This window comes from Ailuropoda melanoleuca, chromosome 5 (assembly GCF_002007445.2).
Source record: "Ailuropoda melanoleuca isolate Jingjing chromosome 5, ASM200744v2, whole genome shotgun sequence".
In the NCBI taxonomy this organism is placed as follows: Eukaryota; Metazoa; Chordata; class Mammalia; order Carnivora; family Ursidae; genus Ailuropoda; species Ailuropoda melanoleuca.
This window is the reverse complement of record NC_048222.1, coordinates 114,040,573-114,062,930: the sequence shown is the minus strand read 5'-3', so window position 1 is coordinate 114,062,930 and position 22,358 is coordinate 114,040,573. Positions and strand designations below refer to the sequence as shown.

The 22,358-nt window shown below is 44.0% G+C and overlaps 1 protein-coding gene across 4 annotated transcripts in view; it reads right to left on the bottom strand.

The window, feature by feature from the left end:
* MAML3 (mastermind like transcriptional coactivator 3) overlaps positions 1-19,235 on the bottom strand; it is a 415,955-nt gene extending 396,720 nt beyond the window's left edge. For 2 of the 4 annotated variants that reach the window (XM_034661587.1, XM_034661588.1), the window contains exon 1: positions 17,786-19,235. In XM_034661587.1, coding sequence (XP_034517478.1) covers positions 17,786-18,256 — 471 coding nt within the window. In that variant the 5' untranslated portion in view covers positions 18,257-19,235. The remainder of the gene's footprint in view (positions 1-17,785) is intronic. The other 2 variants (XM_034661590.1, XM_034661589.1) reach the window with 2 other exon arrangements.
* Between the last annotated feature and the right edge of the window lie 3,123 nt (positions 19,236-22,358).

Genomic DNA, 22,358 nt, shown 5'->3' with positions numbered 1-22,358 from the left:
AGAGGGCCTCTGGTCTCCCGTCCTTAGACTTCCCCATTTCATTTCCTCTCAACAAATCTGTCCGTCAGTTATTTAAGATAACTGTATCAATAGCATTTTACTTCAAAGTCCTATCTGTGTAACTTGAGAATTAGTACGTAACCCTTTTCTGCCCCTAAAACTTGATCAGTCCCCCCCCCCTTATAAAATTTGTGATGTTACCCAAAGCACTTTGTGCTATCAATTACAGGGTTATGAACCACCAGCCACTGAAGCTACCTGATTGGCTACTTGTCCCCTGGTGCTTTATAATGATAACTAGACAGTATATAATTACATGGTCCCCAGAAGATACTTATAATTGAATCACAGGGCATTTTGTGAATGTTTGGGACAGCGATTAGAGGACCACAAAGTGATAGTATTTCTAACTCTCCGCCAGCTAGAATGTAAATGAAGCACCCTAAAATTCAATTATAAGAGTCCTTTAGGTATTAAATAATTATAATACAAATCACATTAGGGGGCAAGTTTTTTTTTAATTGAACTGTCCCCATAACCCCTGAAGATTGTATTTCCTAATAGTTTGCACAACAACACAGCTGGATTTTCTAATTTATGGTTCTTCAACCAACTGAAAAAGCTGTACCCAAGATAGAACCCACACAAGAGCCTACTCCCGCTTTTGCTTTGCCACCTTCTTATTTGGAGACCTACTCAGTGAGTTGGGTCTCACTGTCGCCCCACTTCTCCCAGAAACATACTGCATCATTAGAATATCTAATATTATGGTGCAGAAATAAAATAGCTATAAAGATATTTACAAATCTAACAGGAATGAGGATACTTCATCTATACAAACTTTCACCCATTCTTAACACCCAAGCATGACTCCTTTCCTCCCCTCACCTTTCCCCTTTCTCCAGCTTTCCTTCCTACTCTCTTTCGGATTCCCAACCATTCCTTCTGCCCCCAGTACCTGTCTTCCTCAGGGCAGGTGGTGACAGTTGTAGTAAAGCCTCCAGGAGCCATTGTAGTTGGTCCCTAGCACTCAGGGCAAGGATACAAAAGCGTCAACCGTAGATCTTTTTTCAGACATTATCTTTCTGCTACCATTTCTTTTTTTTTTTTTTAAGATTTATTTATTTATTCAAAAGAGATAGAGACAGCCAGCGAGAGGGAACACAGGCAGGGGGAGTGGGAGAGGAAGAAGCAGGCTCATAGCGGAAGAGCCTGATGTGGGGCTCGATCCCATAACGCCGGATCACGCCCTGAGCGGAAGGCAGACACTTAACCGCTGTGCCACCCAGGCGCCCCTCTGCTACCATTTCTTAAAGGGAGAGAATGTAAATATTGCTCCTCTCACTCAGGAAACTCAGGAAAGTAAAAATAGAAATACTTCTCCCCTGACTGATTTGTGTAAACACACTGTCGAGGGAAGGTTGAAAGGATGGTCACACAGTGAAGTTGCTAATACAACCAACCCAGCAAGTAAAACAGAAAACAGGGCCCTAATCATCCCTCCGGACGCTCTGAATCACATCCAGGGCACAGGCAGAAACCCTCCCAACCCCCGAATGCTACAGCAAGCACGTATCCACTTACAGCATATTGGTAACACGTCTATTTTCCTCCACTTTAAAACATTTTTTCAAGGCCAGTGATCCAAATGTAAAACAAAGGCCTGAAAAAATATCAGCTCCCCCAGCAGAGCCCCTCTGTTAAAATATAATCTCTGATTAGTGATTAGTAGAACATCACAGAAGTAAATATACATATACATACATATGTATATTTTTCCAGTAGATTTGGCCTTGTAATGACATTTGCTCATGAGAAAAAGAAATTTACTCATCCCAATATCAGAATACTACCTAAGTGTGTCCTGCAAAAAAAAAAAAAAAGGTCCCATAGAGACCAAGAATATAGTGACATTTGGTGCTCTTCAATCATAGTATCAACACCATCGGTTTCCTCCCTTTAGCTCCTAAAATAAAAATATTCTCACGCACGGAGCACAATAGCACAGGCTACAGCCTTTCCTCACGGAGTGTGATTCTCTCTGAGAATCGCCTTCTGCTATGTTTGCAGGAACCACTCTCCCAGGCCTGTATAGCCCTTCTGGATCTTTTCTTCCACCTCAGAGTCAAGAGCAAAGGAACCAGAATGGATGACCATGACTACGTAGAGGTTGAAGTCCTAAAGGATTCAGGATGATGGCGCCACTCTGGCCAACGTGGCGCGCATTAACAGGGCAGCCAAGGAGACCCCTCCAGAGGAAAGTGGAGTTAATTAGTCTTTTTATGCACACACACATGCCAGCTTCACACATTTAAAAAATAGACCCATGCTAAGCAAAGGGCCTATTTTAGCACTGTCTTGTAAAAACTAGATAGACGGGTACTCTCTCTCCTTTCTAGCAGTAACTCTGGCCCCGACATACTTTCTGGCTTTTGCTATTCTAGCCTGAAGAATGAAGAGGTAACGTGCAAAAACGTGCATCCATCTAAAAAGCACTAAAACAAAACACAACAATTTTCACTCTCACACGAACTGAGCACCCTTGAATTAACACATCTAAAATTAATTGGCATTCCTGTAGAAAATTTTCCTTTTGTAATGTAGCCACTGGGCTGCTATGGAAAAAGATCCTAATTTACACTGGCTGAACGAATGATTTGATTAGTGACCAAAGTAAGGAGGCGTGAATGCTCTCCAAGCATGAGCTTTTCCGCATGGCCTGAGTCAGCCACCGTACAGTAAGGCTGGCATGGTGCCAAGAGCCCTCCTGCCAGCGAGACTAGAAGTTTCTGAAGAGCTACCACAGACCCAATGCTGGGAGAGTCCCCCAAACAAAAGGCGGCCACCGAGTTCAACAACTGGCTTGCAATGGCACCATATGCTCCACAATATTGTCCTGCTGCAACACTGGGGCCTGTCTTCAGTGTTCCCGGGTGCTGCACAGCTGTCAGCCCATGAGCTGTTTTATCATTATTTTCACTGTTTTATTACTTTTCTGGGAATTCAAATCAGTGTAACCGCGCTTGATGCACTGGGTGAAAAATGGTGTCTCCCTCCCCCTCCTCTTTCAACCTAATGAATTGCCTTTTTTCATATCAAAGAGTAATGAGCACCAAACCACATAATATTTATTCATGGAACAAAAGACATAGGAATGGAGGGGGTGGGGGAAGCAGGAGCAGTTCCTGAGTGTGGAGAGCAGAAAAGCTGGACATTTTAAAGGAGCCCCTCACTGCGATTTCCAGTGACACTGCGTTCAATTTTTAGGGAAATCCAAACCTTTCTGCTCTCTCCAGTCCTTCCCTTGGAGCCCTCCATCCAGCAAGACCCTAGTCAACGCTTAGAGACCCTGCTGCTGAGAGCTGACAGTAACCAAACATAATTCATCCTGTAGACTTGACAGTGAACTGTCTAAGCCTTTTCTTTCTCAGTGACTTCCCCTAAAAAGCCTTTTCTCTCTCTCATGAGCATTAAGCCAGAATATCTAAGAACATTCAAGACAGATCCTTTACCCCCCGCCCCCAATCATCATGGCCTCCATTGTGGATGTGAACCGGATCTGGCCCAGGGAAGAGGAGCCGTAGAAATAATGGCACTGTTGGAGACTTGCTCACCTCAGATGACATGACTTTTACTCTCCTCCCTTTCTGTGTTAATCTCTCACACTCCATCTTCAAGTTTTCTTTCTAATCCAGAAAACAGAAAATAATGTACAAGAGTAGGAATAACTTAACCCAACCCACGGTTAATCTTCCTTATAGACGTTGAGGCAATTTAATTGTCCCCTTTACAAAGGATCCCCAAATTGGGAGGGGCAGGAAGGACTACTAAGTCAAGTTAATGCTAAATGAGCCATGTTTCTTGAAGGTTTCCCTGAATACATGAGCCCCAAGGTGAAAGGAAAACTACTCTTTAAGGTAAGATAGCTATTAAACAAAGGTTCCTCGAAAACAACCCACATTCACACTAAGAAAGAGATTAAAGGTAAAGGGCGCGGGCAAACCACGTGAAATTTTAACACCAGTGGCTGAGCTGCTGTTTCTTCCTCCCACGTTATTCCTCAATGTCTTGAATTTCTCCATTTAAAAACTCTACTTTGAGAATTAAAAAAAAAAGTTTGTTTAAACTATGAAAAACATTTAAATTTTTAAAAACTCACAAAATAACTCATTTCTTCCTATAACCTATGCCATCCAAATGTTGTGAATTTTAACACTGCAGAATTTCTTATCTGGATAATTTCCCTTAAACCCAGAAATGGAATCCTTTTCTGAAGCAACCCTCTTGCTTCTTCCTCTTAGTCTCATTTTTGTAAGTCTGTCAAAACTAATTATCTCGTTCCTCAAATTTATGGCTCTGTAGTGTATCATAAACACATATATTACGAAAAGTTGAAGAAACAAGTGAAGTGTGCATTATACTGTGAAGGAAAAGACAGACATAAAGAATTATTCAAACTATCCACACTTTGTTAATAAATAATGAGAACGGCACTAGAAAGTGTGAATGGAAATACCAAAGCCAGCCGATCTCCCTTTCCTCTCCCATATGTGGTTGTCCCCACCCCCTGAGCCAATACCAGAAACTCCCACACCATCACTTTAGGGTAAAGGGGGAAGCAAAATTCTCAGGTTTGCAATCCTCTGGCATTCCTGACCACAGATAAACATGAAGCCTACCAAACCAGTACCACAGACAACCTGAGTCTCAAAGAAGGGAACAAAGACACAAGACACAATTCTCACAAGCACACACTGTCATGAACCGCCCTTCTTTGAAACTCCTGTTCCGTATTTCTGAGTGTTCCAATTCCAATCTGAGACCACAACTTCAAGTTCATAAAAGGCTCCTGAATGATTCATATCAATCCTTTCAACCTAAGAACAGGATCAAACACTGAAAAAGCAACAGTCCATTTGAATTTCAATAGCCTAAGTGCCAGATATCCCCCATCCTCAAAGCACCAGTTCATCCTACTTGGTCACCTTCAACGTTATCACTACATGTTCCTAGTTGGGGTGGGCTCCGGACGTATTCCCCTCTAACACATATAACCCGCCAAAAATACTAGCATGGTTATTTACTGTTATAGCAAACAAGTTCTTCGAATATTCCTTCAAAGGGTCCTGAGAACTAAGCAGCACGAAATTCAAATCTAAAATCATTGTTTCCATACTTCACTGAAGAAAATGAACGTGTTTTTAGAAATCCAATAGCAGCTGCAAACCGTTCAGGAATTCCTAGTTAAACTGCAAAATACGCTTTCCACCATTTAGCCACAACAACATCTAAACTGAGAAAGTTGCTTCTTTATATAAACCACCTCTGTTTACCAAACATCAGAGAACCTCCCAGTAAAGGGCCAGGGCAGGATGGAAGTGGCCAGGGAATGTTGCAATCCACGAGGTGCCGGTGTGCACACTCCACTGTGAGGAAATACCTTAAGTGATTAAAGATAAACACCACCTGCACGCCATAGCCACACACACTTCTCCAGGACGGATGGGAGGGAGCAGGGAGAGAGGATGGCCTGAAATACCACAGTGGATTAGAACAGGGACAATGGGAGCCCTGAACAGAAGATGGGAACGGGCAAAGGGAATGTGTTTTACCCCCCCTGGGAACTCTGGCATTATTATCACTCAGACATGCTGAAGCTAAAACCCAAGAATAAACTATTTCAAGAGTTTTATCTTTTCCTTTCCTCAGCATCCAGAAAATTTTGTTGAGCTCTGACATGTCAAATTTCTTTGCATTAATGTGAATGTTGACCCCTGACCCTCCTATTTACGAATTTACATCCAGTTATTGAACTCTCTTTAAAAAACAAATAAAACTCTGAAAGGTCTGAAATGCTTTTCATAAGATATGTTAAAAAAAAAACAAAACAAAACTCCACAATAAGGTAAGACTTCATTGTAGTCATTTCTTTCCTATTACAAATCATCTCTGGGCCCTTTCAGCCAGAAATAAGAAAATGCTTTCCAAAGGAATTAGAAATTAGAAGTTTATTACAACATAGGTGTGATCTCAATAGCCTTTGGAAAACAGGTTTTATCTAATAATATAATCAGACGGCTATGAAATAACCAACATTCAAAACATGTAACCATTTGCCTGTCTACAATCAATATAAAGGTAAATGTTATACTTCGTGCAAAATGCAAGGTTCGTTCACCTTGTGCATAGATGAAAATCATCCCTGAAAGAAAACGTTCTAGTGCTAGAAATGAAAGAAACAGATTGAGGAATATTCAGAAGCAAACATGAAAAAAGTACGACTACACTCCTCAGAGGGACAGAAAACTAGCAAAGCTCAACTTGACTGTCAGCAGCAAAAGTGCAAGGTTGAAATGTTATTGTCTGACCACAGCAGCAACGTTAAGGAACTCGGAAGTTTATCATATTGGACGGCCTGGTTAGAAGATGAAGAGCAAGGTTCGTACTTGACGTACAGGACTAACTCCTGCGATTTAAGCTGTTGAAACAGAAGCCATCTCGCAGTCTTCAGGCCGAAGTCCCCTTCCCTGACGTCTGCACGGAGCCGCAGTAAGTTGGCTGACCACAGGTTTTTGGGGGGGGGGTCTCACAAAGCTGTTCGGTGACTCAGCTACATGGCGGAAAACGGTTACTGTTAATCAACACGAGCGTCCTAACCGGGAACAGAATGCCTAGTTGATCAGAATCACTTGGTAGAGAATGACCTTTACAGTTGAGGTCCCCAATCACTTACATTCCTACCCTGGGTTTGTTTCTGTGGTTCGAGTAATTGCCACCTACATCCTGCACAAGCTTCCAGGTCCTACCGCCCTGTGACAAAGGTGAAACATGAGGTGGTGATAAAAAAAAAAAAAAAAAAAAAAAAAAAAAAAAAAAAAGACGGGGAAAGGAGGGACACACAGGCCAGAGCTCTCTGAGGCCAGGACACAGCAAAGCGGGGATCCTCATTATCAAATAGCAGCGCCAGGTCAGGACCAGCACCCTGCGAGACACCACGTATCTTAATTTTGGCTCCTGTTCAAACGGATCTTATAACCTAAAGGAAAGTCGAGTAGGTGAGAACAGTTCCTTGGCAGAACATGGTTATTTCAAAAATCCAGCTGCTTGCACAACCTTTTCAAGAAAGAACACTTCAGGCAGGTGAAGGCAGAATAATGTTGTAGCTGAGAACCCCGATTCTGGAGCCAAACTGCTCCAGCTATGTAAAAACATAGACCACAGCTCCTAGCATCTCGGCGTAGGGCAGCCACTATGCCGGAGGTAAATCAAAATGACCAAGAACTCCAATCAAGGGCGGTCTTCAGACCATTTCAGCACACATGTATAATGAAAACTGATAGGACTTCTCACTGTCTAAACAAACGCTATAAGGTGACTGTCGAGGCAAGTCCATTTTGATGCATTTTCTACAGTTGGCCAGGTCAGCAGGTTGTTATTACCATGTTACACAGATGACTGGATTAGTCAGGGTAATTTAACCTGTAGGAAGTGGCAACTCACAGACCTGAGATTTTTACGACCTCTCAAACCTGCCCCCACGGCCACCCCAGGTACTATAGCACCAGCGGAAATACATTTTACAAACAGAGCCACACAGGTCTGTGAAACACGAAGCTCAGGAAAGTAAAGAGAACTACAATCTCGTTCAAGAAAGTGAATTTCCCACTTTCACAGCATGAACAGGTACTGGTTAACTAGACTCCTACTAACTTCCTCTTTAGGACCAGATGAAAAGAAGGAGAGTCATTCCTATAAGACACGTTGCCAGCCATACGACCTCTAAAAGCTAACAGCGTTCACCCTAGATTGCAAAGACCAACACCAGCTATTGCAGTTGACACTTTTTTTTGAAGCCGTATTTTTAAGGAAACACGATTATCATTTGCTCTAAAATGGGTTATAATAAGATTCAGGTGCTATATTAAACCATATTAGATTAAGAGATTTTTTTTTTTGGTCAACCTTTTCTGTTTATACATATTACGTATATAGAAAGAAATCCAAATCTGTGCGACAGAAATGCTCACATATGTATAAGGAATATATGAATAAGGATGTTCATTGCTATAGCGTTTAATTGGCAGAAATTGAGAAACTACAAGGGTGTCTACCCATAGAGGGTCATTTAATAAATTATGGAATATTTATACTATGGAATGCTATATAACAGTTAAAAAGAATGAATTGAGGATCTATATGTAATGACTTGGACAGATCTCCAAAATACATTATGTGGGAAAAGTGAATCTCAGAACCATATGTACAATTCCATTTGTGTAGGAAAAAAGCTAACATGTGATGATGTACAATATACAGTATAAATGTAAGTGAACAGAAGGAGGTCTGGAGAGAGATATTATAAACCAGGGTAACTTCTGAGAGGGGGTGACATGAAGGAGAAGAATTAAGTCACTTCTTAAACTACTTTCATTTAGTTATTTATTCAACAAATATTTTGAGCTCCTCCGACATACAGTAGGTCTTTTTCTAGTCATGATGATATGAAGATGAATAAAGAGACAAAATTTCTGTCCTCACTAACTGGTATTTTATTTCTATATTGTTTAAAAGTTTTATAATTTAAAAAAGATGTCATGGGGTGCCTGGGTGGTGCAGTCGGCCAAGTGCCTGACTTGGTTTCGGCTCAGGTGATAATCACCGGTCATAAGACGGAGCCCTGCATTGGGCTCCATGCTCAGCACAGAGTCTGCTGAAGATTCTCTCTCTCTCTCCCTCTGCTCCTCTCCCCATGCACTTATGGGTACGCACGCTCTCTCTCAAATAAATAAATAAATCTTAAACAAAAAATAAGATGTCATAGCCCCTTCTCCAACACTTAGCCAACTGAACAACTTTTGCTGGAACATTTTCACTCAAGACAGCCCATTTCATCTTTGAACAGGTTTAATTTTCATATAATTGTTTTTTTTTTTTTTTTACTATTAAACCAAACCTGACTCCTAATAACCGCCAACCACTGATCCTAACTTTATCCCCTTGAGGCCATAAAGAGCACATCTAATCCTTTCTTCACTTGACAGCCCTTCAAATATTTTAAGAAAGCAATCATACCCTCTAAATCAGACTAAACACCTCCAGGTCTTCCAACTGTTTTTCATATGACATGGTTTCAAGTCCTTGCACCTTCCTGCCTGCTTCTTACTAAATGTTCTCTTCTTTGTCTAATTTCCTCTAAAAGCTTGATGTTAAGCCATGATCATGATGGTACAAGTGTCACCTAGTCAAAGAAAAAAAAAAAAAGAAAAGAAAGATGATCACCTGCCTCATTTTTAACAACCTTAATCTTATTCTCCACCACACCAATGAATCCTTTCCCCACACAAAGAGATTTCCTCCGAAAAACAATGACATAAAGTTACAGAAAACAATGCAAGAAAACCATAGCTACAGAAAGCTTGCAAGAAGATACAAAGCATTTAGCAGTCTAGGATTTTCCTAAATGTTAGTTTATTAATGACTTCCATGAACGTGTTCTCATAAAACCACAAAACCATTTCATACAGCTAATCTGAACTATGAAACCGCATCCTGCAGTGTGCGTCCGATGAGGGCAAGGATGCCCCTTTCATCACGGTATCTCCAGTGCCTAGAAATCGTGTCCAAGATGCAGCAGCTGGTCAATACCTAGTCATCAGATGTTGGCTTATGTGTGAGTGAAGCAAGCCTCCAAACACTCAATTTTAAGTCTGCACTTGGGCAGGAGGCAAACAATTAAGTGATAAGCAAGTAACTCATAAAAATAGACCTAGCACTTGTGCAGTGCCGTAAAGTCTTTGGGACTCCTACATATATATTCATTCATTTGGGCCTAACAATCACTCCATGGGGTAAAAACAAATGACTGCTGTTCACCTTCTGCCAGGCAAGGAGACAGAGGTGGACAGTCACGAAGCAAAAAGTCGGATGGTCCCATGGCCGGAGCTGACATGCAGCACAGCGATCCTTTAACTCCTTCCAAGGTACCCTCGGCCGCACCTCCTCCTTTCTCCACTCCTCAAGTAATAAGAGTGTTTTTGAAAAGCTGTGAGTAAAGCCACACTGTGTATTTTCAACATCCTAAGGGAGCTCCTTATTTAAAAAGCAGGGATTCTCAACAGCAGCAACACGGGTATTCTGGCCCAGGTACTGAGGGCACAGTGTAAGATACTTAGCTTCATTCCTGGCTTCTGCCCACTGGACAGCAGTAGCATCCCTCCAGTATGACAGCCAAAAATGTCTCCCAACATTGCCAAATGTTCCTGGGGAGGGGAAGGGAGCAAAATCTCCACCGACTGAAAATCACCGATTTCAAGGAATCCTATAAGAAGTAAATCCATTCAATGGCAGTGGTAATCATTTAAGAAAGCGTGAAAATATTTTAGGAACATGCTTTTTCCCTATACAAACGATATTGCCATTGGCTCTTGAAAACATATACATTTGAGTTTTTATAAGGTCTGAAGGTTCAGAATAGACTCCTAAAAGCACACTTCACCTCTGTAAGCTCCCAAGACACCAGGACACTGTCTGCTTACCACAAATGAGCAAAACCGATCATCTCTCTCGTTTCTCCCCCTTGCCATCCTTCCCAGGTGATGCCTCCAGAATCTTCATCCCCTTTTGCCTCTCCTCCCTTAACACTAGTTCCTTAAAGCCCTTTCCTGGGTACCAGTCCCTTTAGATTCACTCTCAATCACTGAGCTGCTTTCAGCATCTAACAAACAATCAAAGCAAGAAAAATAACCAACCACTGTGAGAATAAAGGGCACTGGTAGAGCTGGTCTTTTAGAGCCATGCAATCCTTTTGAGTCAGGGTTACAACCCAGGTTGAATCCACACAAACAGACTCACAGCACTTCAGCCTTTCCCTTTGAAGGGAAAGGAACCTCTGTCCAGACATGAGTTTTCTGGAGGTGTCGAAAGATACTGTGAGAGGGGAGAAGAGATACACAGTAATGTACCCTAATAACGTCCTCACGTGCGCAAGTAGTCACCCATATAGTCGAGGGCTTGAAGGGTCCACAACATGAAACATTACACAACCAGAGGTGGAGATTTAAGGAATCAGAAAGGAAATTCTGGAGGGTGTTCATCAAAAACTAAATACTTCACTCCAGTTTTCTACAGTGGTTAAGCCATTCATTGCTAAGGAGGATGAATGTTCGTTATTTCTATCTTAAAAGATTCTCCTTTAGCATAAAGGTCATTCCAACCAATGGGAGGTCCAATATAATTAAAAAGAAGTGTCTAATTTATTCTGAAAGAATCACTTTCCTTTTGTCAGAGGAAGTACTGCAAGCCTTTTGAGATTTTTATTAAATTCCCCCAAGAACAGTACACACAGCTTGCCTTAAAAAAACCTGAACCATAGCAGGAATTTCCTCTCTCTATGCACGTGTGTATGTGGCCCTGAGGGAACACTGCGCTTCTTTCCCAAACAGAGTTGCTTATCCACAACTCAAAAGCTCCTCAACTGTGTAACAGATGGAACAGCCAGGTAGACCTGGGGGGGGGNGGGGGGGGGGGGGGAGAAGCTGTGCCCCTTCTCTGATCCATTAAAGGAAACTATGATCTTTAAGTATTTATTAGACAGCAGGCTCTCAACTTCACCCTCTGAGTAATTTTATCCAACCTTATTTGTTCAGTTCTTTAAGTTTTCCTAGGTTTAAACAAAAAAGTTTTTTGTTTTGTTTTGTTTTGAACTTAGGAGAATTCATCAGTTCTTAGCCATAGCTGATTTTCCAGAAGTTACATTTCCAACTGGCAAACCATGAATAATGAATTTTTGGAATGTGTCAGTCTGAAAAGCATGCTGTATTTTTAATGAAATTTAATTTGGGGGATCCTATAACTTTGGAGCAGTCATCTGTAAATCAGCTTTGTTAAAAAAACAAAAAAAAAAAAAAAACAAAAAAACCCCAGAAACCAATGTCAACTTAGTTTGAAACAACAGGAAAGTAAAGCATATTATTTTACTTAAAATGTCATAAGAAGAGGACATAACTCAGGCCGAAGCTGTTCAGAAGTCACTGGCATCAAGCCTAATGCTGATTAGAAAACAAACAAACAAATAAAACCTGGTTATCCCCTTAAACCTAGCTAGAATAATACTGAAAAACCTACGAAGTATATACTTAGTCTTGGATGCAAGAGTGTGATTTAGCATTTTAACTTCACTGAAGCACTATGAACTATGTAGCAATACTGCTGAACGAATGAATTGAAATTTTAAAATTTAGCCTATTCTCTATTATTTGTGCTAATGAAGAGTAAATGGTATATAAAATCAAATCCATAATTAATCCAAAATAATTGGCACCTTCCCCAATAGTTTCATTAGTTATGAGAGGAGGAAACACTGAAATTAAATTTCTCTTCTTATTGCTTCTTCCCACTCTTTGGTAAAGGTGCTAAAGGTCAGTGAAAAGACCAAAAGGTTGGCAGCAGGAGGGGAAGAAAAAACAAAGCAGCTACAGGGTCTGAAAACTGGATAAACAGCCTCTGATTAATAGAGTGAAAAAATGCAAAGCTATTTGGGAGAGTTAAAAGGCAGATGTTATAAAAATCATGGGACTGAGTTTTCAATATGTTCCTCTTTATGAGATTTTGAAGTCTGGTTGATTTCACAGTTCTCTATCATGAGTAATGTGGAAAAGGTGCCAGAATTTAGCCTTTCTAAGCTCAAGAACACAGTACAGAACTGTTAATTAACAAACACAGAGCGCTAATCGCAAATAAAAGTCCATTCTATTAAATAATATATAAGTACTTCAAATGTATCCAAGAATTACTATGTGACGTGCAAAATGGTTTATTATACTAGATTCCTTGTATGGCAGTAGCACTAAGATGAGAAAGAGGGAAAGACACCCCCTATCTCAACCAATGGAAGAGCTCTGTCAGGAAACCTCTTTAATAACAGTTGGCTATTGGTCTCAGATATTTATAAAATGACTCTATGTAACTCTATTTTAATGTTTAAAATTCTCATCTTTCTTCTTACAGAAATGTCAGTAAACTATATACCTGGACGGTTTATTTGCCTATCAGGTAGCACAAACCTACAAAGATTCTAAAACTTGTCCTTATAATTCTGAGTCAGGATAGAAAGTATCGAATATACCACCTGCCTGAAAACTCAGCTCTCTTGGGAAGGAGCTCAGCCTGAAGAGCACGTTGTAGATTATGATTAATGATTAACTAAATGTGCTTCTACTTTTCCGAGCTCTAGCTGCCCAGTACTAACTAAAATGCACCACAACCAAAGAACATTAAGTAATATAATTAAATATGTACTGGAGCTTAAAAAAAAAATACTTCTAAAGAATTAAAAGACAACACTCGTGAAGCACAGAGAAATGAAATTCCAGGAAGTTTTTCACAAACTTAAGGCACCCCCAGTGTGGGCTATGGAAGATGGAAGGCTTTTCAAGAAGGAACTGTCAATCCTATCATCCAGGATAGCAGTGGAACAGGTAAGCCAATGAAAAGTCTCCTATGAAAGATTTAGAAATGGTTTGACATTACAAGCCTGCCAAAAAACTTGGTATAGAGCCAGTAATTTACCTTCAACAGGATAAGAAATGGGAAACCAGATTCATTTATAAGGAGGTTTAGCACTGGACTAATATGTCGACATTTCCTGGATCTGTTCTAGGAATGGATGAGAAAATTTTGGATAGGTTGCTGTTTTCTCCAATACTCAGTAATTAATAAGAGTATAGTCAATTGAATTTTATGTGATAAACTCTTCAGAGCAAGAACCACACAGATTTTTGCGGTCTGTAAACTCTGTATAAAGTAAGCACACTCTGAGTTATAATGGCACTAACAGAGTGAAAAGGTCATGAAAACACAGGACTGAACCAGGTCAAGTAAGGCTACCACCATTTTGAAATTCTGAAGACTGCACTGTCATGCTTTTTGGTGTGCCTGAATGACTAACCTCTGTCAAGTCAATCTATCTTTGACTTAAAAATGAATTTGTGTCAATTGGAGTTTACCTTAGAATTTTAACCAGGCCTTCAGTTCCAAGTACAGGGAATGCACAATGTCTCTTGTTACCACAAATAATTAAAACTATTTTAGGAAAAGACACCTTTTCACCTGAGACTCTCTAATAGGTGAAATCAAGAGTTCTCACCAACAACTCTGAGGGACAATCCCTTCTATATAAACAAAGTGCATGTGTGTTGGGGGGAATGGGTAAGGGTCATGTGACTGACTACAAGTCCAGAAACTACCTTTACCTGAGACACTGCAGCTTAGAGCCAAAGCCTTTTTTGAGCTTCCTCCTCTCTTAAAAGACAGGGCTATTAGGAATCCACACAAAACCTAGGCTCCTTCCAGCAGCCTGGAACCAAGGAAGATTTCTATTTCACCTCACCCATCCTGCTGTTTGTTTTTTGTTATTCACGCCTATGCTTATAAAGGTATAACATAAGAAAACAATCCAAAGGAGGTAAAGAACTGATTAGACTGCCTTCTTAATCCAAACCAGGCAGAAAGAGAACTAATCGATATTTAGTACTTTGAACATATTGGCCCTAAGAAGGTAAACAATAGCAATAAAACAAAAAAGAATCTTATACATCTTTATTTTTATCATCGCCATTATTATTATTTGGCTCTGCTTGATTATTGCTTTTCTTTGAGGTTCTCCAGATAGACAGCCCAATCTGAGAACTAAATATAATTGCTCTGTGCCCCACCAGAGCCCAACTATAATCCAGCAGCCAACTCAAGAAAATGAAGATCAACATTTTTTTTTTTGCGACCTCTGCTTCCAAGATTTTATCTCATACATAGACTAAGTGAAAGTACTCTTCATTTCAAGGGCCAATGTGAATTTTTAAACTAATGATTTTTAAAGAAAAAATAGCTTATCAAGAATGAGATTACTTTCTTTCCTTTTTGTAGTACATAGAATTTACATGCAACTCTTTGCTTAAGAATTAAGGCTATTTTCATTACACTCATCGCACATACTTCCCACTGATATTAATGGGAGATATATATGTGAAATACAGCCGAAGCTTGAATATAATGTTCCGTACATAGCCTTGGCATTTATGTCAATCTAATCAGTGGGCTAAATTATTGTCACAAAATTGACAGACAGAAATGCTATTTTTCAGACAATCATTTTTCAAGTCTATTGTTAACTTGCTAAGCTGGGATTCGCTATGGTATTTACAGCTATGTCTCCTCCATTCAAGAAAGCATTGTCTTTGCATTTTCCAAAGTAAGCTCTGGCTTTTCAGCTTGCTACTTCCTTCCAGGTAACCTCAGGATCTTCGACTTCCTTCCACCTGCGGGTGTGTTACAACCCGGCTGCGCACACCCAGAGTCCTCCCTCTCCCCCTCCGAAGGCCTACAGGGCACCCTCGAGAGAACCTAACCTAAACACGAAAACTTTGTGGCCGCTAACTCTACTGCTCTCGCCCGCGATCAAAAGCGACGGGGCACTGGGAAGGGCACTGGCTTTTGTTCCACCGTTGCCCAGCTGGTGAGGTAACGCCACCGCAGTCCTCCATCCCGAAAGGTCGGGAGAAATTGCGTGGTGCTGAGATTTTGGAGCCTCACGGAAAAAAAAAAAAAAAAACCACCAGACCCTATTTTTACGCAATTCGTGCGTGTGGGGTGTACAAACACATGAAAGGAGGGCGTGGAGCAGGCAGGCATGAAATTCTCAGTGCCTTTCAAATTCTACTTCAGTCTTAGCTCCAGAGTGAGTCTCCCCATCTGTGGAAGGGCGCGAGGGGGGCGGGGAGAGGGAGACCACGCGGACTGGCAGAGATATAGGTAGGAGAAGGGCAGGCGAGATACAGTCGAGATGCAGGTCCGGCCCCGCCTCCGGGTACAATCAGAAAAGCTACAGTGTGTCAGTGGCTTTCGGCTTCCTGTTTGTAAAACCAGAACCTCCCTCCCTGACTTCGGTGACAGACGTTCTTCCTCAAAACAGAGTCCGCCTCTTCTTCGCGCTCGGGGCAGGATCTGGGGCCGGGAGTGTGGGGCGCGCGGGGCGCGGGCGGCCCGGGCGGAGGGGGCAGGAAAAAAAAAAAAAAAAAAAAAAAAAAAAAAAAAAAAACACGGCCGCGCACCGAGAGGGAGGGGGAAGGCGGGCTGGAGGGATGTGGGAGGGAAGAGGAGGGGGAGGTGGGAAGGTGCAGCCGGCGGGACTGGGCAGGATCGCGCCGAGGAGGGTGGGGAGGAGGAGGGGCTGGGCGGCCTCGGAGAACTGGGAGGAGGGAAGGATTCTTGAAGCCCAAGATAAACAAATTGTTCCTCTTCACGTGCGGGGTGGGGGGAGGTGGAGAGGGTGGGGAGCGGGCGCTGTGGCCTCTCCTCTTCCCCTCCCCCTAGCCGGCTCTTTGTCACGGAGCGCCGGCCGGAGTGCCGGGCGAAAGCCCGCGGCGGCACCGGCACCACCCCCGGCGCCAAGGACTCCCAGACCCGGGATGTGCGCGATTTCTAAACGGCGTACTGAGGGTCCGCCAGCGCCCGGCCCTGCGCCGCCGATCGAGGGGCGTTCTGCAAAGGCAACGGGAGACCGCGCGCGGCCTCGCCTCGCTCCTGGATTCCCATAGCCCGGCCCACCCCGCACACACGCGCGGCCCTAAACTAGGCGGCGCGGTGGGGGAGGGGGCTGCAGACACCTTTCCCAAGCTTCCGGCCTCCCCCCGCACCCAGCAAGGAAGGCAGAAGAACCGGAGAGAGGAGATAAGAGAAAGGATTCTACCCTCTGGGTTAGGGGGTGGGAACTGCCCTTTCCTCCCCGAGAAGTTAAGCCATTGGCTGCTCAGCTACCTCGAACCCACCCACCCAGCCATTTAAGCCTCTTTCACCTTTCCGCTACCTTCCACTCCTCCGGGCTCATTAGACTAGCCTGGAAAGTTGGCGGGGAGTGGGGTGGAGGGTGAAGCAGGCTCGGTGCAAGCAAGTTTAAGAGGAGGAGGAGAAAGAATCCCCAGCGGAATTGCGTGGTCGGGACCCTGGGCGCAGGCCGGGGGGCGTAGCTCTCCCCTGCTATACACGCCGGACCGCTCCCCCCCCGGACCCTCCCGGCCGCTCCACCTGCCGGGCCAGCCTCGGGGCTCGAGCGCCGAGAGAGCGCACCCGCGCCCCGCACCCGCGCGCGTTCCCGCGAACGCGCGCACGCAGCCACCCTCGCTCGCTTCTCACCCACTTCAAAGTTCATTCACAAAACTCTCAGACTTTCTCAGCCCAAACGGGGTGAGCTAGGGAGAGGAGGCGAGAGCCTCTCCCTTCCCCCCTCCCCTCAGGGGTTGAGGGCCTGGTACCCGCCCAGAATCTGCGACAGCATCAATTTCTCCCTGCACCCGGCGGATGTGCTGAGAGGGGTGGGCGAAGGGGGACGGGTCTGGGAAGGCGAAGCGGCAAGGCAAGGGGTGGGGTGGGGAGTCGTGAAGAGGAGGAGCGAGGTTTCAACTCTGGGTTCACTCTCTTTCAAATCGGTATCTAAGAAAGGGAGGGGGGGAAAACTTTTCCAGTGCCTCACTCCGACGCTCCTCCAGGCTCCCTCCGCCCCTCGCAGTCGTGACTGGCTTCTCCCCTCTCGCCCCCTCTTCCCCAAATCTGACAACCCTGACAGATTAACAGGTAGCGACGACGGCAGCTCTTCCCTCAGAAAAGTTGATGTTAACCCTTCGGCTTCAGCCCATCTCGCCATCGTGCAAATCAGACACCCGTTCCCCCCCCATGTAAGAAGCTCCACGCCCCCCCCCACGCGCGCGCCCCACGCCTGCTGCCAGTGCGCCCTCACCATGATCAGCGTGTGGTTCCTCTGCTCCGCCGAAGCAGCCTCCGCATCTTGCTGGGGTTTGCTCTGGTGCTGCTGCTTGCCCGAGCCGGCGCCCGATTTCTTGGCCCTCTGCTCCAGGGTCCGCTGGTAGAGGCTCACAGTGTCCCGGCGCTCCAGCTCCAGCTGCTCCACCTGAGCCTGCTGATACCTGTTCTCGCAGTTGACGTGGTGCCGCCGGCAGCCCTCGATGCGCTGGCGGAGCCGCTCCACCACCGTGCTGTGCTTGGGGACCGCCGCTGAGCCGCCGCCGGGGCCCCCGGAGCCGCCGCCGCCGCAGCCGGCAGCGGGGTGATTGCTACTCGGAGCAGCGGGAGTACTATTGGGAGTATTATTCACACCGATCCCGGCCCCGCCGAGGCTGCTGTTCAGGCTACTGTTGATGCAAATACTACTGCCATTCGCGGCAGTAGCGGGGGCTGCGAAATCCCCCATCCTGCTCCCCGGGCACACTATTTTGGAAGAACTTTTTTTTATCCACCCCCCTATCAGCCTCCTCCTTGGGTCCAAGAATTAAAATAGTTTAAGTGGAACGCGGGGGAGACGCAAGCACATGGATGGAAACAGCGATCCCGACGGGGCGAAAAAAAGGGGGAGAGATTTTGGGGTGGGTTTTTTTTTGTTTCCTTTTTTTAAACTGTAAAGCTCGAGGGGAAAAAAGGGGGGTGTTATCAGAATACCATCAGACACCTATCAACAAAAAGAATCACAACAAACTGAGCCAGCAGCAAATCGGGTTGCAACTCAAGGGGAGATCCGCTCCTCTCCTGCCTTCTTTTTATAATCCATTATTTTCTAATAAATTCCAGGAGATTTCCGGTGGTTGGCAAGCATTTTCTCCCTACGTACCGAAAAATACACCCCATGTACACACACAAGCATATGCCTCCAGTGCGGACACGCGCGACACACACTCACTCCACACCGCATCGGAAAACGGCAAGCTTGCTTATTGCATTTTCCTTCCACAAAAAAGTTTTGGTGTTTATGCCGCCCCGTGTTCTCAAAGTACTTTGGCTGCTCAGTTGCATTTCACAGGAACCTAGATATCGAATCCTCGGGCTGGGGGAAGTAAACACATGGACAGTCCGAGGCGACTGCAAAAGTAGATCGGCGAAGTCCTTTGCAAAACGCCGCGCGGAGAGCAGCCCCTAACGCTCGGCTGGGCTGCCGCTGCCGCCGCTGCTCCTGCCACCATCACAATGATCAACTGCTCGCCGCCGCCGCCGCCGCCTCCTCCTCCTCCTCTCGCTCCTCCACCTCCTCCTCCTCCTCCATGCCAGCGGAGTGATATCAGGACGCGCGAGCTCAGTAAACACGGCAGCGGCGGCTGGAGGCCGTGAGACAAGCCGGGGGACACGGCGCAAAACCCGGCCCGGACTCTCACCCGGCAGGAGCGGGCGCGGCACGCACAGGCACCCGGCTCCCGCCTCCCTCGCCTCGCCCTCCCCGCCCCTCCACGCCCCCAACCTCACTACTACCGAGACTGGAAGCCGAGCTGCCAGAAAAGAGAAAAAGAAAAGATTCTGGGGGATCTCGGGAATGAATCAACTTTTGACCTGTGTGTGTGTGTGTCTGTGTCTGTGTGTGTCAGAGAGAGTGTGTGCGCGCGAGCGTGTGTGTGAGCGCGCGCGCGAAGATGGCCGCGTGAACGCGCCTGGCTAGATTTCCTTATTCCAAGCGAGGTATCATGCAAGCCCAAGTTGTTGTTATACATTTATGCATTATATTGCAGAACTGTGCATGACCAGGCAAAACCATTGAAGCTTCACAGCAGTTGTCTGTCATTCCTACCCATGTGGAAAGAAAAAGACAAATGAGTGACTCGTTTTTTAAAACACAGGTAATAAGTCCTTGCTAGTAATAACCCTGCTTATGGACACTTGTTCAAACTCTAAGCCAGTCTTAACACACAAATGCCAAATTCTGAACAAAAAGAAATAGGCACCAAAATACTTGGAATTTTATTTAATTCGCTGTACGTGATTGTTGTTATTAAGGCAATTATTGTTTTACTTACCCTTGGAAAAAAATTAAAATAAAGCAAGCAGGGACTTGGAGGTGAGACTAGCAGTACGTTTTAACAGACTGTTTTGAACACTAGGTGCTAATGACAGCAGTAATTAAGGGTCCTTCGTAAATCAAGTGGAAAGATTGCAGATTTCATGGACTAGAACTATAGGAAAAACACAGCATTTCACAGTTTGTCATGACCAAAACAAAAACAAGCAAAAATAACAGGCTTACCTTATTACTAGATATATTTCTTTCTGCTTAAACGAATGCACAATAAGTACAATTAAAATGGAATAACTACCACAGAAAGCAATCTAAACTTTCCTTTATCTTTCCAGATATTGAATATCAAAAACAAAATAAAACTAAAGATCAAATATAATATCCTTGAACCTGGACTTAATTGCATATACATAATTTTTTAAAAATGTAAATGGAGAAACAGCATTTCTGTGATCATCGGTAGTACAAAATCTTGATTGTGAGCTATTAATAATAAGGCATTTTGTATTATCTCAATAAATCTTATGGAATTAGTTTTTAGGGTAAAAATACACCCCAGTTTTCTAAAATAGCCAGGAATAAAAGAACTTTGGATCTCATGCATTAGTCATGAGATCTGATTTAAACTATCTTCATTTCTTGGCATTGCAGATTAGCATAGGATGCTATTTCTAACCTCATAATGTCAGCAATAAGAAGCTGTATTTTTCTTCAATTAATCAGGCCTATATGGTAAACTATATCTTTAACATCCACTGGATTATATGGTAAAATGGGCAGCAAAATATTGATTAATGTGGTGTGAGATTACCCCTAAGGAGTGAAACCAATGTGAGAGAGTAGGTTTCGTTGAAGCTGCCAGACTATTTCAGAGGGCTACTTAGTTAACATACAACTTTCTGTACCGTAAGGGCCACTCCTTCAAGTCTGTTAGAAACTTTAACTGAATTAGTTCTATAGCAAAAAGTCAGCTCAGATTCTAAAAACATAGAGAAACTTATTTAGAAAAAGACATCACAAAGTCGCCTTTGTCTTTTTCACATATTAACTAAAAAATATCGCTATTAATTCAGGAAACACATGGCTTCTTTGCAGAGAGGAAGCTATGACTCTGCATTCACTCCATTCTCTCTTCACTATACTTTAATTCTTACTCCTTCTCCCTCCAAGCACGTCCATCACCCACAGAAGACTACAGTTTGATTTACAGAGGCAGCAAGTTTGAGGGTCTTGAGGACTGGGTCTTGAGTTTTGAAACCAGAGTTCTAATGCTATCTTTTTCCTGTGACTCAGAATTTAATTTTTCATTGAGACTTTGTCAATTCTGAAAAAAAAAATGACAATAACAACAATATGCATTCCTATCAAGCTGTTCACCTCTCCTATCATGAAGGGAAACCAAAAATACACAAGAATTTGCATCCTTCCCTTTGGGGGACCAACAGGTGGAGGAGCACACTTTGTGGCTTTACCCCAGAGCTCCCCGATGACAAATAGAGCTGTTCTTGCACAACTACAGCATAGTTTGCTGCTTGAGCTTAGTGCACGAGTGGACTATACAAAAAAGAAAAGTTGACTCCTCATAAGTGTATGTACTCACACGCACACACAAACAGAGGCACCCAACTTTCATCTCATCGAGATGGTGGGAATGGCAGCCCCAAGCTCCAAGAGCAAAATGTAGGGACAGAAAGGACTGTGAAGTGGGATCATGGGCAATGGGGGAAGACTCTTTGAGGAAATGGACCTGTGCAGTATTCCACTGTGACATCCTTGAGGTCAGAAACCCCATCCTAATTGTGCCGGCTGATTAGAAGAAAACAGCAGGAAGTGAACGAGACTTGAGTCTTGAGCAACATAGTCAAGTCATGCTGATTAGAGATCTTAATCTGCTCCAGTGACCTTAGAAGGAACAGAAGCTTTCATGCTGGCTACTTCTAGACTCCTGTGATATACTCCCGCAAAGTTTCCAGCTCTGTTGATCTCCATCCTAAAGAACTCCCTGAAGGTCATAGAGAAGTCCAAGTTCTGGGGAGGCCATTTTAGTTCCTTTTCCCAACATGCACTCTGATAGCATGACCATCTTTATCTTTTCTTTGAGCCTGCTATGAAGCAAAACTTCCAGATGGGAGCTAGGGACACATCATCAGTGCTGTTGGTCTAGAAGAGCAAAGAAATCTGAGATGCCATAGCAGTGATGAGAACGAAATTATGTGGCTGCCTCCCCAGACTTTAAGGCTATCTCTCTGGATGCCAAAAAGAAGAACACGATGAGTTAGTACCTGTGCCAGGTTGTCCCGAGGCTCTGGCTCTGAGCTAAAGCTGGCAGTTCTAAGGAGTTGAACCAGATTCCCTTTTCTTTAGGCCAGCTCTTCATCGTCCTCCCATGCCCAGTGTCTCTGTGTCAAGAAAGAGATCGTTGTGTAGAAACTCCGGTATATGTGCTACTTCTGCTTTTAATGTGGATCAATAGAACTCTTGATGACTGTGCCATGAAAGAGTACTCTGCTGCCCAGCT